A 15,026-nucleotide genomic window follows, 5' to 3' on the forward strand; every position below is an offset into this window, starting at 1 on the left:
GTATATTTCAATTCTCGAAAAGCGATGGCAGGAGCCCACTTATGTTGCCCGGAGGATAAGAGTTTATCCCTGGTGCTTACAAATAGTGATTTCAATGACTGCGTGAAGACAAGGCAAAAACTAGTTCAATAGTTTAATTACTTTTCTTATGAGATTCTACAGTTCTGAAGCTCTCTGAGCGTCTGCATAGTCCGTCATCTATTTTTCGTATGAGCTGGTCCATAATTTAACATTATCGATATTTGACAGATTAAGGGGAGTATTAAATCATGTTGTTGATGATACAGAGTGGGTTTTCGGTCCACTATGTAATAAAGAATAAATTGTGCATTAGTACCAAAAACTTCAGTTGAGAGTAATATTTCTCCCATTAGTAAGGTATATAACTTTATTGAAGTATTGGAAGGAGACTTTGGCCTCCAAAACTCTGTATTTGCTTTTTGAACTCGTACCTTTAATTTCGTTCGATGTACTACTATTCACATTATGCAATTATAGGTGGTGTAGTCAGCAGTAAAACATTCCGTAGAAATGTGTCGCTGACGTAATTCTTATAATTCTGTATGAATTCATTCTTTAATTAACACTGCGTAGGTCTACTGCTGTTGTTGTTGGAACGATAAGGGTGACGATGGATGTTCTGAGTTATTCAACGTCCATTCATTGCTGGTTAAGACAATCTTTCTGATATTATTGTGGTTGCAAAAGAAGTGAATTAAGTACCATACAATCTAGAAGCAAAGAATATACACACACAATTTATATCTACGTTTAGCTGAGTTGCATCTATTCAACAACGGAAAGGTAAGTTGTAGCAGTAGGGTAATAAACGTGGTCAGCGCTGAGCTTTCGAATCAAAATGATAGCTGACAAAAAAATTCCAATTGAGACTTCTGTAGTTGGAATATTGTCACTGCTTCTTAAGCTCATAGACTGTTGCTAAGTGTGACTATACAAGAAGAAGAATGGATGCTGACGGTCCTTCAGGTATTGTTCTGTCACAAAAGATGCATGTGTAATGTTAAAGTTCAATCATAATCATGCGCAATGTTTCAATTGATGAATGTGCCTTTAGGTTTTCGTTACGCGCCTGTGACAAAGCTATTAGTGCCCCTCATAGGTGGTTGCTCTCTAGTGAGTACTGTTTTGGAACTACAGGAGCTACTGCCTTTACAACTGTTTCGATTGGTTAATGACAAAGAGGTACATTGCGAACTTTCCTGCAGATGGAGAGAATTTGACAGACATACATTAAACAAACTAACTTGCAAGTCATTTTCTCAAATTGTTATGACAGTTTTGGAGGCTGTTTACTACACATTGGGCTTTCAATGGTATAAGTACAACAGTAGCAGGCACTTGGATAGCTTACAAAATGAAAGTGGTGGAAAGAAGATATGGAAGTGCCAAATATGCCGTAAAGTATATTATTGTAGGGTTACTGACGTATGATGATGAAGCTTTCTAATTTTCGATTTTCCGACGAATGCATCAATAGGCTTTGGTCTTCATATCGTTCGTGGCATCAACTTTACTTCAAACAGGTGTTCTGATGTTAGGCACCAGATTTACATGGCTTAAATCTATTTCAAGTGGACCGTAAGTGAAATGCATTTCTTCCTGAACAACATCGGCAGATATCTGTTTAACCAGGCAATTTGCTTTGAACCTTTCTATTTCTAGTTATGCCATCCTATTTTCGATCATATACCAATACAAAACTTTGGTGCCACCCAGCTATCAAGTAAAAATGCTCGGAACATCGTTAAGTGATAAAACTTATGTATATTTTGCCGCGACGCAGGTACTTTTGACACAATGAAATTATCTGAAATGAAAAGATAGCCTAACTTATTATTGTATTATAATAGCTCTTCTTGTCCAACCATAATTCATCAATTATACCTTGCTTATGTGGATTGGCTATTGGAGCAGTATATGACAATTCTAACATTTTAAAGCGATGGCGCTTCCCACGATGGCTTAGAAGATTAACTTCAAAATATATAGTCCCTGTGCTTGGTACAAATAAGCCAAGTTCTGGAACATCTCTCAATAATGTATCGAATTCAGTCCGGCCACTGTCTGCGTCAACTGCCACGACAATGCCAAATGTTCAGTCATCTTCTTTGGCTCGATCGCCTACAGCACCCAGGTCATCACGTTCCTTAAAAGAGGAAGATATTAACACCATGTTCGCTATGTTTCCTAATTATTCTAGAGAGGATATAAAAAACGCCCTGATTCAGTCTAATTCTAATTTAAACAGGGCAGCTGAAATCCTATTAACGACAGAACCAAGTGCTGGTAGTAGTAACAATAATAATAGCAGTCAATAATAGCAATAAACTCGCCACTTTCAATGAAGGAGTATAAAAATTGATTCACTAAGTTTAAACGTGCCCAACGATGTTGAATATGAAGTGCTGAGTATCCGTTCTACTGTGCATTCCTATTACAATAACATCGCAAAAGATGTCTGAAAAGTTTGAATTTGCTCGAGGAGCGGGTAGTCTTTGTAATAAGGCCAATAATTCAACGAAGATATAAAATCTTGTAACGTTCTGCTATGATGGTGTTGCGAGTTATTGGTTTCTCGATGAGTAAAAGTTGTATAGTATTCAGAATGCCGGCTATACAGAATCGAATGAAGATTAAAGCTGTAGCTAGAGTAAAGAAAAACACATTGAATCAATTTTCACTGCTGATGAATTCATTAAATGAAACCTTTATAATGATCGTCTTTCTCTCGAAAACAAGCGACCTGCGCATATAGATAATTTAAATTGTAGACTATAATAATCTTGTGCTAAAACTGAAGGTACCGAGTATTGTAAGTAACAGCACATAGAGTCTCTTAATAATGATAATTTCTCATCTATTTAAAATTTGGCATTCTCTTTTTTTTTTTTTTTTTTTTCCAAGCAAAGTATTCACGTTTAGAGAGTTTTTTTTTTGAAAAAAAAGAATAATAATGTTTATTGCGCTGCCTGCATGATTGATCAAAGATGATGGCCAGACAGCACAGTATATCAATCGTCATTACCTTTTGTGAAGTATAAGACATTAATGTCAGTTAATATAATTGACAACTTTGACGATAACAACTACAACAGCAACTTATTATTTTACATTTGAAGAATATTTACAAAGATGACTAGTATTCTGAATTAAGCGAAATCTGTTTTTTCAATCTGCAGCGTTAACGAAAAAGGTATTGAAGCAAATTGAAAAAGAATAATGTTGAGAATCATTCAACAGTAAAGGTTACAACTGCTCTATAATGTATGCATCAAACGATCTATATATCAAATAAATTCATATTCATAGCTGACTAAGAATGACTACATATAACTATAGAAGTAAATCTTCCAATAGTTGAAAAGGTCTAACTAGAGTAGGCGGTAGTACTATAGATTTTCTTCTTCTGAAATAGACCTAGTAAGTGGCGCAACCAGTCCTACAATAAATGTGGTTGATAGTAATTGGATTATAAAGCTGTTAGTATACTATATATCGAGAGAACAAAGTACTGTAACTAAACTCACTTTCTTACCACAGCAGCAGCCATTTTTATATTTCCAGAAATTGCAAGTTTCTGCTTTGTCTCTTGAGGCAAGGCCTTCATTATTACTCTTATTACAGCATGGACATGGAAAAGACAAAGGTGATATAGACGTTGATGCAGCATAATCATTTTTTAGGCCAACTCGAACATGACCTACAGATGCTTGAGCCTCATCTGACTGTGGATATTTGATAGGTGCGGTGGGAGGTCCCTCTGGATAAGGGTTGTCGTTATCGCTTTTCTGAGCTCCCGTGCACGCCGCACAACAACTAGCTGCATGGTTTATAGAAGTTGTTGTTGCCTCTTCGTTCCGGTCTTTCAAAATGTTTGTAACGTAATAATGATTATCTTTCTCATTGCGAATGTTAAGATTGTGTCGAGTCATAATATGGCGTAACCTATGTCGATGATGTGGCTGATTATATTGTGGTTCTTGCGAATTCGAACCGCGTAGCCCAGTGGGGCCGCTATATTGCTGTTGCTGCTTCGATATGGTTATGTGAGAATGTCCCTTTTTTCGCATTGTAACCTCTTCAGGAAGTGGAGTGTTGAGGTAGGGGCCTTTATTTTTAGCTTCCTTTATGATATTTTTGCTATCAGAATGATAATCATTGTGATGATCTTGTTCATCTTTAGAAATGTGACGAATTACTCGTTCGCCGTTGACAAACTCCTGCATTTCTTGGTAGACATTCAGAAATTTAGCGATACAATCCACAAGGACAACAACAAATGAAAGAAGCCAATATAAGCATTTTTTGACTATTCTTTTCGTTATCTCAAATGGATTTAAGGAATGAACAGGACGGGCGGGTTGCTGTTCTTGCTGCTGCCGCTCTTTTGCTGTTTTGCAATAGGTTTGACAACTATCCATAGTAAATCTGGCTAAACACTGTGTAATACAAACCTGCATTTGAAGTAATAATAATGCTGTAATAGACGGAAGACTGTTACTACTATTTTTCACAGAGGTAAAAGTAAAATGTCAGCATAAGATTGTGTAACTTATTCCTGTTGAATCGATAAATATTACAAGGCTTACATTTTAAAATAACCTGAGCGAATAAATCCACTTGCTTTGCGATATAAGGAAGTCGGCACTCCGTCAGCACTTCGTCTGATAATATTTTTATACATCAGTTAGACTCAAATACTTCGAAAGCTCCGAGAAGCACTCAATGCTATAAAAAAAGGCAAACAACAATAGCAAATGGAAAAGATCATAAATTGAGCTTTAACCAAGAGGGAAGCTCACTGGCGAGACATATTCAGATGCAATAATACTACTCTTTACATAATATTGCAGCAATTAACCGAACTTGTACTCATTTTTTTTACCGTTAAGCCATGAATAGTAAAGTTCTTTTATAATGCTGGATTACATAATACGTATATGCAATTGACATTGCAGCAATTCTGGACAGTTGTCCTTATGATTCGTCTGATAAGCTACGCGAAACCATTGGACGCGACAGCCTTCGTGACAGGGTCAGTACTTTTAGTTCGGATTGATCTGCCTAGACCGTTTACTGTATTCTAGCTGTATATTTACAACCGTATATCAACCTTGATATAATGATATTAGAGATCACTATTCATCATATTTTTAAGGTTTACATTGCGACTAGTGATTGCGGTATGCCTGTCACTCACCTCGATGCTTGCACAAGTACAAATGCTGCATCATGCAAACAGAGCCGTTATAATAGTTCCAATAAACCTCGTAAAAGTTGAGTATTGTTGTGAATGACCAATAGAGAACCCAATTCAAGAAGAATCATGATTAAACAATTTTAATCTCTTGTCATTTGAAATAATCAAATTGAACCCTTCGATATGACTTATTGACTGAGATTCTTTAAGGCATATTGTTGGCACACAAACCGCCGAGATTTATAAGCAGCTTCTTTGCTTCTTCCATCTAAACGCTATAGAAATACGACGTATTATTAAAGACATTCTGTAACTAAAGCCCGATTTCTGTTGTTGAAGATAGAGAATCGATTAATGAGACTGGTGCTTAGTCATTGATGTCGACTATAAGGTAAAATCGAAGGGGAAAAAATCCACTGTTTGTTTGTTCAATACAATCCCGATATGACCCAAGCATTATTAAGATAAATACGGCATAATGAAGACTTCAATTTAGTTCATCGTAGACGGAAAATATCATAGGAATGCAACTCTAACTGTTATAGAAATTGCAGCATATCAATGGTATTCTGCATGGATTTTATGTCTGTCTATCACTTGCTCCTTATAAATTATCATTTTGAGAGAATTCCTGTTTATCAACGCTGGTAAAAAATGTACGCCCAAGTATTTCGTTTCTATTTCCTTCGATGTCGCTCCTATATTTCCTTCTTCTTGTTCGTTATTATTGCCAATAGCTGCGGCATTCACATCTATAGCAATTCAGTCACTATTTATTTTTCATCGTTATTGTTGCAGTATCAATGGCGTTGCCTTATCTTCAGTTTAAATAATAATTTTTGTTCTACTTATACATAAAGTTGTCTTTGACTTATGCCCATGACAGATAATTCTTACCCTCGTTGCTGTGGTCGTAGGAGATGCTGCATTATATCTTAGTACGTCTTTAGCAATTAATGGGGCTGTCATGTCCTCTTTTAAACGAATTGGTCTCTGTAAAGTTTGACTTCACAGTCAAAAAAGGAAAGCTTGCTAATTGATGCATAAACATCAATATTAATACACTAGTATAGACATTGGTAATTGATGCTTTCCAGCGTTTGATATTTTAATATCCGTTTTTCAAGTGAAGTTACTGTGTATTAAAGAAAAGGTTAAAAACTCAACAAGTTCACGCATAAAAGGTGTGCATGACAAATGCAAATAGTAACAATGTTTGACTGGCTCTTGAGTAATCTGTAGCAGGAAGCGCACTGATTATGATAGGGAATGAGTAACAGATTCATCAATATTAACGATTAAAATAGCTACAGATACAATAGATGTTTATTAGCAGTACGAATTTATCGTTCAACTTTCAATCCCATTCTTTTACCTTAAACTAATAAAAAAATTTAGATGTTAATATCAGAGAGTGTTCATTTAATTGATATCAACTTAATTGTACTAGCAACGAATGGCTCGAACTTCGATAATGTAACACTTTCCATTGCAATTAATGCAAAAAGTGACGCCGGACCCGTAATTTAGCTAGATTCCTCGGCGGCGGCGGCTAAATGATTATGTGTTTCTTTCTTTTTCCTCCCTTAGTATGGATCGCTTTTTTTTTTTCTTGGTATCGATCTTTTCTGTAGATCATGGAAGTTCTCAGAACACTCGTTGCCCGAATTGCGAGAGCCTTCTATGACCCAAAATATATTGTTATTCTAGATGCTTTAAACAATGCACCGCCCAATTCCAACGGGTAAAGAAAAGTGCTCACCTTCTTTTATTTTTCTTTTCAGTCAATAAAAAAAAGCTAAAAACGATGTATACTTTCTAATAGCGTTCGTGAGGATGACTTAGTGATGCAATTGAAAATGACTCCTAGAGATATTCATAGAATTTGTGGTAAACTGAAAGAAGATCGTCTGTTAAAGATGTATGTAGAGTCTTATGTGCACAGAAGAGTTTGAGTTGTTTCACATAACAATGCATTTCAAATCATCAATAGGGCTACTCGCATGGAGCCTCGAAAACAAGATCAAAGGCTTGTCCCAAAAACCTACTATTATCTCGACTATAAAGAATTTGTCGACGTCGTAAAATGGAAGATGTTCAAAATGCAAACCAATGTTCACGAGAATCTAAAAACACAGTCTGATAATAGAGGATACGTTTGCCCTCAATGTGAAAAGCAGTTCGATCCTTTTGCTGTATTGTCACTATTCGACCCAACAGATCAAGCGTTCCACTGCGATCAGTGTGAAACTTCCCTTGAGCAGAACGATAATGCAGAAACCATGAAAAACAGTCAACAAGTATTGACAAAGCTTCGGGAGCAATCACAGCCCATAATCACCTTATTAAAACAGACAGATAATATTGTTATTCCATCGAGCTACATCTACAAAGCTTCCATGACTGGCAAGCATAAACATAATAAAGGTAAAAAGAAAAAAAAAAAAAAAGGGAAAAGAAATAGAGCGCTCAAGAAGGCAATCAATTGTAACAAATCACTCATACCAACCATACAACAATAGATGATTATGAATTGGCCATTGCTCAGGATACCGGAGCTGGTCAAGGTGATATTATCGTTGACTTACAAATGGATAATGAGGCAGCTCGGCGTGCAAAAATGGAAGAAGCTGAACAAAAAAGACAACAAAATGCTCTACCGATTTGGCATCAGCAATCTACTATTTCCGGTACGCGTTTGGTGCCCGATGCTTCTGATAAGCCAGATGACACTGAAGATATAGAGGACGAAGATGCAGGCGCGACATTTGAAGATATTGCACCAGAAATAGATGCAGACACAGAAGATTATTATGCAAAATATTATGAAAATCTTAGTAACGGTGAGCCGACAAGCACTAGTGGTGGTTTGGTGAGAGATACAGAAGACAACATAGTCAATAATGCACAGACAAATGGATTTGATTCGATAGATATCGCGATGGAAAACGTTGCTGGTGGTGCAGTAGACACTTTCGAGGAATATGATAGCAGTAGTCAACAACAGACACCAACAGCTTATGATGCATATGAAATTGGTAATAATGATTCAATAGCGGGAACAGGTGAGGATGAGGAAGAGGACTTTGACGAAGATGATATACCAATGGTTTCTGGTAATTTTTTTTTTTTTCTGATAACGTTGAATGTTTGGCATATACAATATCAATGGTTTTCTTTTTTTTTTTCTTTTAATAGTAAATGGCAAAATGATACCGTTGAATGAGGTGCAAGAAGAAGATCAAAGGAATATGACAACCGATGAATATAAGGTAATGGACAGAACGTTTGAACTCAAGACATCTCGTTTTGGTTATTCACGGATATTTCTGATTTAGGCCTATTACGAAGCTTGGGAACGCTGGCAAAATAGTTAAAAAGAAAGAGGTATATTATGGTGCGAAAATGGCAGCCATCATGTATTTTTTTCTTGCTGAAAGGATAAGCTTTCTAGCCTGAGACTTAGCTTCCTATATTTACAGTACGTATTTATATAGAATTCTAGATATCAAAATTACAATAAACAAATTCGGTTGCGGTCGTACCTTATAATTTGTTCTGATTCCGTCTGTCGTCTGTAGCAGTAATCTTTACATATATTACAAAATACTATTAGTCCTTTAGAATGCTCAGCATAAAACTATTGAAAAAATTAAAGAAGCTCAATAACCCATCCAAATTACGTTTAGAGCTCGTTTCAAGTTATAAGGTTACCTTCAAACCTTCTGACAAATTTGTTTTGATTTCTTTAAACTTTAAGTAAGCTTGGCTTAGATTTTGCAATGCCTTCTCTCGTTTAGCCATCGGTAAATTGCTGTCGATAGGGATACTTTCTGCGCTGCCAACAGCAAAATTTTTACCATTACTTGCTGCTGTTTGAAATTGCTTATAAGCTTCATTCAATTGCTTTATTATTTCGCTTTGTGCTTCATCTTCTTCATCAACTGTCAATAAAAACTTGTCGTATTTACGCAACTCTTCAATGAATAATTCCTCAAATTGTGCTGCTTCAATTTTAATGAGAGGAGATTGAGCTGTGAGTTCATCTGCTTTCTTTATTAATGAAGTTGAAATATCATCAGCGTTGGAAGCTTTCTTAGCTTGTTCAATGGTATTTTTCCGTAATCTAATATGTTGGTTCATATTGTCTGTCAATGTCTTGATCCGTGCTAGGGCGAGTTTCTGAGAATCTTCTTGTGCAGTTTCGACTCTTATGGATGGGGAAGCACTGGGTATTGAATTTTCCAAATCTTCAAGCGGTAGTGTGAGGACATCAATAATATTAGCCCATGTGTCCAATTTATTCCTCACAATTAGGTCAGCTTTCTGAGCAGCTGTTATTGTTTCACGATGCTTTTGACCTTGCGTTGTTAATTGTTGTGTGAGTACAAGTGATTCAGGGCGTTTCCACTCTATCATAAAAAACATGCATATCTGGAAGATCAGAACTGACATCTTTTCTGATAGTCCTAACTATTGCATCCTTCTCTTACCATTCGTATATTTAGATCGATAACTCTCATCGACCTCGTATTCTTCATCCAATGCATTAAAAGCCTCCTCTAGTATATCGGAGTTCTTGGAAGCAGCAGCTTGAACGTGATCCCACATTTCGTATAATATTTGCGAACCTCCTTCACTTCTGACTTCAGCTGCTTGTTGCAAAATGTAATCTGGCAAAGTAGATGGTTTCGATGCATTTTTTTCGGTAGCAGACCTTAATAATGCTGGTAACCCCAGTGATTCTATGGAGCTAAAAAGAAAGAACGGAAAAAGGAAGTATTAAAGTCGACGCTTCCTTTTTTGAACTACAGTGAACTGCATTTTTAAGCATACCTATGGTATACAATAGTCAACTCTTCTAGTTTGGCAATAATATCTTCTTTAATTAGTCTTTCTTTCCGATCTATATACACACTCGCTGCTTGATGAACAGCGAACGGAACAAGTTTTCGGAACAACGGCAATCCTATTACTGGATGTGGTGCTTTTGTTATTTGCGATTGCTCTTGCTGTTGCTGTTGATGAATAATTAAGACTGGATCTGCGACCTCAGCAGGTGGAACCGGTTTTACCATTTCCGTTTTTAAAATCTTGGGTAAAGCAGAAACAGATGGTATCTTTTCTAAATATATCACATCATTGTCCTTTTCTGCTCTCGCTAAATTGGTCGCAATGATTTGCTGTAGACTCTTTAAATCGTTAATCACAGGCTTAGGTATTTCTTTTGCAGCAGCAGATGATGATGATATAAGGTGAAAGGCCTTCTTCACTACATCAGATGCTAATTGCAACCGAGCTATTTCTTCTCCGTACTTATCCTGAGAAATGCATTCACTAGCTTTTCGGAATTGTGCAGCAGCCGTGAAATGATTTGATTTGATCTGCATATGTATGATCCAGTGACGAGAATAAAGTGCCTGCAAAGAAGAATTTGAAGCAAACTCAACAGCTGTATTATAGTATTCAGCAATTTTGAGAGCGAGGCGAGCAATAGTTCCGTCTCGAAGACCATCCATAGCAGCTTTTTGCCACACGCATTCTTGTGCTTGGGCCAACATTAAGTGGATTAAAGTTTGGAGAGCAGAGGGTGATAGATCAACAGTTGGTGAGATACGCATTTCAGGCACAACTGTGTCAAGTAACAATTTGAAACAACCAGCAGCATGTTGGAAGTAGTTGCACGCTCTTTTGACACCTTCTGTGGTGGATTTATTTTCATTATTGCCGAGTTGACTGTAAATAGCCCCAATAGAGTACAATATCCCTGCTTTTTCGTAATTCATATTCCTATAAGCCACTGGTAGTAATATTTTACGAAGTGCTCTATTAGTAAAAGCTTTGTTGTTTACCTAATTAGATCTATTTGGTTTCTTACCTGGCTTTTCTGATTGCTCTCCTGCAATAATTAAATACCAAGGAAATTCAATTCCTACCTACGAGCAATAGATATTAGTGGGCTTGGGCAATACAGATTCATCTATAAAGATACAAACATCAATAGGAAATTTGCTGCTTATAAACGTAAGTTGGGCGTAATATCTATCGTGTAATTCAAATACAGGCTTGTCAGTATAAGTATCAGGAATTGAAAATAGCGAGATTGAGTGAATAACCATCCTTACTTTATCAGTCTGTTCAAATCTCTTTCGTCTGACCTCATAAATAAGCAATCATTTCTCAATTCATCCAATATTCGGAAGTCATCGGTATATAAATCAGGATGCTCGGCATAGCCGTTAGAAATATAGTCTCTTAGATAAGGTGTCCAAGCGATTCGTTCAGTTTTCTTTGGCTGACAAGCTAACATGTTGGTCATTGAAGGTAAGTTCGCCATCGTTTCTTTATTAGATAAAGTAACTGCATTGCTGTCAGTTATGCTTGTGGATTTAGCCGTGAAGTGAGACGTGGACGAGGATGATGAGGATATATTACTTAATGTTGGCCGAAACATTTTTGTGGGAGACGCAAACTGGCGAAGAAAACAAGAGCTAATCTAAGCTGTAACAGCATATGAATAGAGAACAATATTGTGGGTACTCAGCTTTTACTGTCGGAAAATCAAACATGCATGATCACCACTCTGCAGTCAAAGCCTTTGTTTCGAAGTGGTTTTTACGATTTATTCAGACTTAGCTCAATGGCGTATTTTTTTTACTTTTTTTGCTCTCATTTATCAACAATGAATCAAATAAATTGTGGCGATAGAGTTCTAATAATAGACCTATAATATATTGTTACAGGTTCGATGACTATGTCATTCCATCAAATTAAATGCTATCAATTTCTCGTCATAAAATGGGTCGGGTTTAGTGTAACTCTTAAAGAGTCAGATAATTAGTCAACGCTTTTCACTTCATACTACTGTATAATATTATCACTATTACTATTGGAACGTAATGCGCGATATATAAACTGTATATATAATCTACGTAAATCATTGATAAATATATGTATACATCTGTAAAACCAGGCCGCTTAGCCAACCATATTTCAAAGATTTATTCACTGCCCATGATTGGCAGCAAAATTCTTCCATTGGTTCAATTTACCCTCACCGCGACGATCATTATTATTACTAGCACGTCTGTTTCGATTGCCTATAACAATCCATTTGAAAGTATTAGACCAATGATGAAAAAAATTAAGGTTCAAATTTTAATTACCTTCTATATAACTGCGTGTTGTTGCATTAGCTTTAACATCTTGCTTCCAATTCCTATAATAACCTTTTGATTTCTGTTCCCAATTACTAACGTTACTGCTCTTCGACTCAGTTTCCCAATTATTGATGTTGTCACTCTTTGCGTCCTGATCCCAGTTACTATTATTATCGATTGCAGCTTGCTTGTTATCGTCATCCGGGTCTGCAAATTGTTCCTCGTCATCCGGATCTGCAAACTGGTCATCGTCGTATTGGCTATCATCCGCATCAATGTCCTCGAATTCTTCAGGTCGTGAGTATTCAAACGCTGTGTTTTCGATTGTGTTGGTAGCGGGATTACCAGCAACACTAGGTAATGCTGCTTTATTATACATGCTGCTTGTAAATGATGCAGATGGAGATAAATGGCTTTGCAGTTCATGCTGGTGTTTCTGTTCAGCGGTGTGTGGTTTTTCGGAAGAGGTACCGTTCGAGATGACACTAACACTACTGCTTATCTTGTTATTATTGACTTCAATTTCATCACGCTCAATTGAGGATACAGTTTCTTCTTGTGTTTGTTGGCTTGGCTCAGCAGTTGTTGAATTTGCAGTTGTGGGGGTGGAATTAGATGGTTCCTGTTGTGAAGGAAGTGGTACGGCCTTAAATGGATACAACTGAGGTAAGTTTCTGAACGGCATTTGCTGTAATAATTCAGTTGGGAAAGGTAGCGTAGAGGGTTTCATTCCAGGTAAAGCAACACTATTTCCATCTGTCATATTTGTGTAAGGCATCAATACCCAAACTTGAGTCGCTGGTTGTGTAACAGAGGTAGAGTCTGCATTGATATTAGATGTATTGAAATGGCTGTCATCTGTATTATTCTCGTCATTACTGTTGTGCTCTGTCTTGCGACGATCTTCTTCTTCGTTAAACGCCATATCCGTTAATTGTTCTACCACTTCCATAATTTGCTTGTAGGTTGTTTTGAACCCTTCTCCAACTGGCTCTTCTAAGCGATCACGCAGCTTTTTGATAATGATTCTAGTACGGTCTTTATGTTCTACACGTGTCTGAATATGGACACTTTGTCGCGCATACAGTGAATCGCTAATAAGCTGATCTGCTAAATAGGTAATTGCTTGAGGCTCGATGTAGGGAAATTTTGCTGATACAATATGAAAGAAGCCTTGTTGAGATAAACGGACAATATAAAAAAAGTGAAGCAAGTGCCATATATCACTATCAGACAAGAATTGGAATCTTTGTTTTGTTTTGAATTTCTATAAAATCAATCAATAAGTGATGAAATACAATGAACAGCAGTTGTTACAATTACTGAACCTACTCTATCAAATTTATCATATACTGCTTCCAGTCTATCAAGCACTTTCATATTAAGTTGTTTCTCATCGATTGCCTTAATATCGGCTTCGTTCAAGATCTCGCCCTCTGCCCTCTTTACTTCAAGTACTACTGCAGAACGCTATGGCAGTATAAGTATTCGACTGACTACAACAAGTATATGCGAGATCAACAGAGTTGGCAGAAAGTATAACTTACGATTTCGTCTTTGACATTCTCTAATTCTTCTCTAAAATAACGCATAATACTAAAGTTAAACTTTTCCTCGTCAGTAAATCGTGGGCCGGTAATGCGCGGTTGTCGTCTATGCTGTTTTCGGTTTTGATGCTGCGGTAAAGGATCTGACATTTTGTTTTGATGGCTTCGATATAAGATCGTGCTCTGCGTAATAGCTGGAGGTAGATTAAGAAACGGAAAAAATTAGAAACAGGTTGTCAAAATTGAAAAAGAAGGTAGAAGTCTTCGATTAAATAAAATTAAAAAGCAGCCCTCATGTCTACTCGCACTGCGTTATTTTAAGTAATGCCACACTTCTTAAGGAATCTTCGAATTGCCAAATAGATTTTCCTTATATAATACATCTCATAACAAAGGACCAAGAAATATTCATAGGCAAGGATTTATATATTGGAATGCAGCAAATTTGTTAAACCCATTCGTTGTATTGCGCACATTACGTGTATAGATAGCCTCAATACACAAAAAGCAATGCATTGTCGTTGAACGACTATAAGATACCCTTAATAGTATACAAATTCATGTTAGTATAAATAAGTGAAAATAAAAAAAAAAAGAAAAGAAAGAAACCCAAATACAACTGAGCGTAGCTATCAAGAACTCGCCCTATGAGTGTGTAAATGTCCAACTATTTTCAAATTCACTATGAAAGACAGAAAGTTGTTTATATTTCCCATAATTCCTGAAATAGCGTATGGTAAGCACAGAAATATACTGCTATCTCGAAGCCCACCTTGTTCTTCAAGGGATTCATACATCAACATTTTACATTTTACCAAGGCATAAGTGGCTACTTTTAATAACTATTCATGAATTTGATACTTACCGCATCTGTATAATCTGGAACATAAAGATTTATGTTAACCTGTCCTTATTTGAGTCCGAGACAATTCATCTTCTGCAGCTTTTCATGTGATTGCTATCAAGTTTTCAAAACTTTTAAACGCCTAAAATCTATATTGTATTTTGAAGGATGATATATGGCAGATAGTATCTTCTGTAGTATAACATAACATCATCACTTATGTGCGTCAGATGCAGCCTTTGATTTCTAACAGG

At 36.5% G+C, this 15,026-nt stretch overlaps 6 protein-coding genes across 6 annotated transcripts; 2 read left to right on the forward strand and 4 right to left on the reverse strand.

The window, feature by feature from the left end:
- The first annotated feature begins 1,395 nt into the window (after window positions 1–1,395).
- BDF20DRAFT_845231 (uncharacterized protein) lies at window positions 1,396–2,409 on the forward strand. The gene is made up of 3 exons (XM_053079670.1): window positions 1,396–1,599; window positions 1,684–1,804; window positions 1,872–2,409. Exons 1-3 carry the CDS (start codon window positions 1,553–1,555, stop codon window positions 2,337–2,339), a joined length of 636 nt encoding a protein of 211 aa, XP_052940802.1. The 5' UTR covers window positions 1,396–1,552; the 3' UTR covers window positions 2,340–2,409.
- A 979-nt stretch (window positions 2,410–3,388) lies between these two features.
- On the reverse strand, window positions 3,389–4,705 carry BDF20DRAFT_909316 (uncharacterized protein; the record flags this gene model as incomplete). The annotated part of the gene is made up of 3 exons (XM_053083569.1): window positions 3,389–3,460; window positions 3,549–4,524; window positions 4,611–4,705. The coding sequence occupies 3 exons, from the start codon at window positions 4,703–4,705 to the stop codon at window positions 3,389–3,391; spliced, it is 1,143 nt and encodes a 380-aa protein (XP_052940803.1).
- Window positions 4,706–7,224: 2,519 nt separating this feature from the next.
- Window positions 7,225–8,598, forward strand: BDF20DRAFT_812433 (uncharacterized protein; the record flags this gene model as incomplete). Its single annotated transcript, XM_053076784.1, has 5 exons — window positions 7,225–7,648; window positions 7,744–8,085; window positions 8,239–8,337; window positions 8,420–8,493; window positions 8,560–8,598. 5 exons carry the CDS (start codon window positions 7,225–7,227, stop codon window positions 8,596–8,598), a joined length of 978 nt encoding a protein of 325 aa, XP_052940804.1.
- Window positions 8,599–8,923: 325 nt separating this feature from the next.
- On the reverse strand, window positions 8,924–10,842 carry BDF20DRAFT_904154 (BRO1-like domain-containing protein; the record flags this gene model as incomplete). The annotated part of the gene is made up of 3 exons (XM_053082992.1): window positions 8,924–9,633; window positions 9,715–9,938; window positions 10,058–10,842. The coding sequence occupies 3 exons, from the start codon at window positions 10,840–10,842 to the stop codon at window positions 8,924–8,926; spliced, it is 1,719 nt and encodes a 572-aa protein (XP_052940805.1).
- A 315-nt stretch (window positions 10,843–11,157) lies between these two features.
- On the reverse strand, window positions 11,158–11,540 carry BDF20DRAFT_810960 (BRO1-like domain-containing protein; the record flags this gene model as incomplete). The annotated part of the gene is made up of 2 exons (XM_053076644.1): window positions 11,158–11,263; window positions 11,347–11,540. The coding sequence occupies 2 exons, from the start codon at window positions 11,538–11,540 to the stop codon at window positions 11,158–11,160; spliced, it is 300 nt and encodes a 99-aa protein (XP_052940806.1).
- A 513-nt stretch (window positions 11,541–12,053) lies between these two features.
- On the reverse strand, window positions 12,054–13,678 carry BDF20DRAFT_49577 (uncharacterized protein). Its single transcript, XM_053075599.1, has one exon. The coding sequence runs from the start codon at window positions 13,331–13,333 to the stop codon at window positions 12,380–12,382; it is 954 nt and encodes a 317-aa protein (XP_052940807.1). The 5' UTR covers window positions 13,334–13,678; the 3' UTR covers window positions 12,054–12,379.
- Between the last annotated feature and the right edge of the window lie 1,348 nt (window positions 13,679–15,026).

Source organism: Mycotypha africana (assembly GCF_025528875.1).
Source record: "Mycotypha africana strain NRRL 2978 chromosome Unknown BDF20scaffold_1, whole genome shotgun sequence".
NCBI lineage: Eukaryota > Fungi > Mucoromycota > Mucoromycetes > Mucorales > Mycotyphaceae > Mycotypha > Mycotypha africana.

Coding starts and splice junctions, on each gene's coding strand:
- BDF20DRAFT_49577 (XM_053075599.1), bottom strand. CDS start 13,333: ATGGAAGTGGTAGAACAATTAACGGATATGGCGTTTAACGAAGAAGAA.
- BDF20DRAFT_845231 (XM_053079670.1), top strand. CDS start 1,553: ATGTTAGGCACCAGATTTACATGGCTTAAATCTATTTCAAGTGGACC. Junction 1,600..1,683: donor AAATCTATTTCAAGTGGACC/GTAAGTGAAATG, acceptor TTCTATTTCTAG/TTATGCCATCCTATTTTCGA. Junction 1,805..1,871: donor TATATTTTGCCGCGACGCAG/GTACTTTTGACA, acceptor GTATTATAATAG/CTCTTCTTGTCCAACCATAA.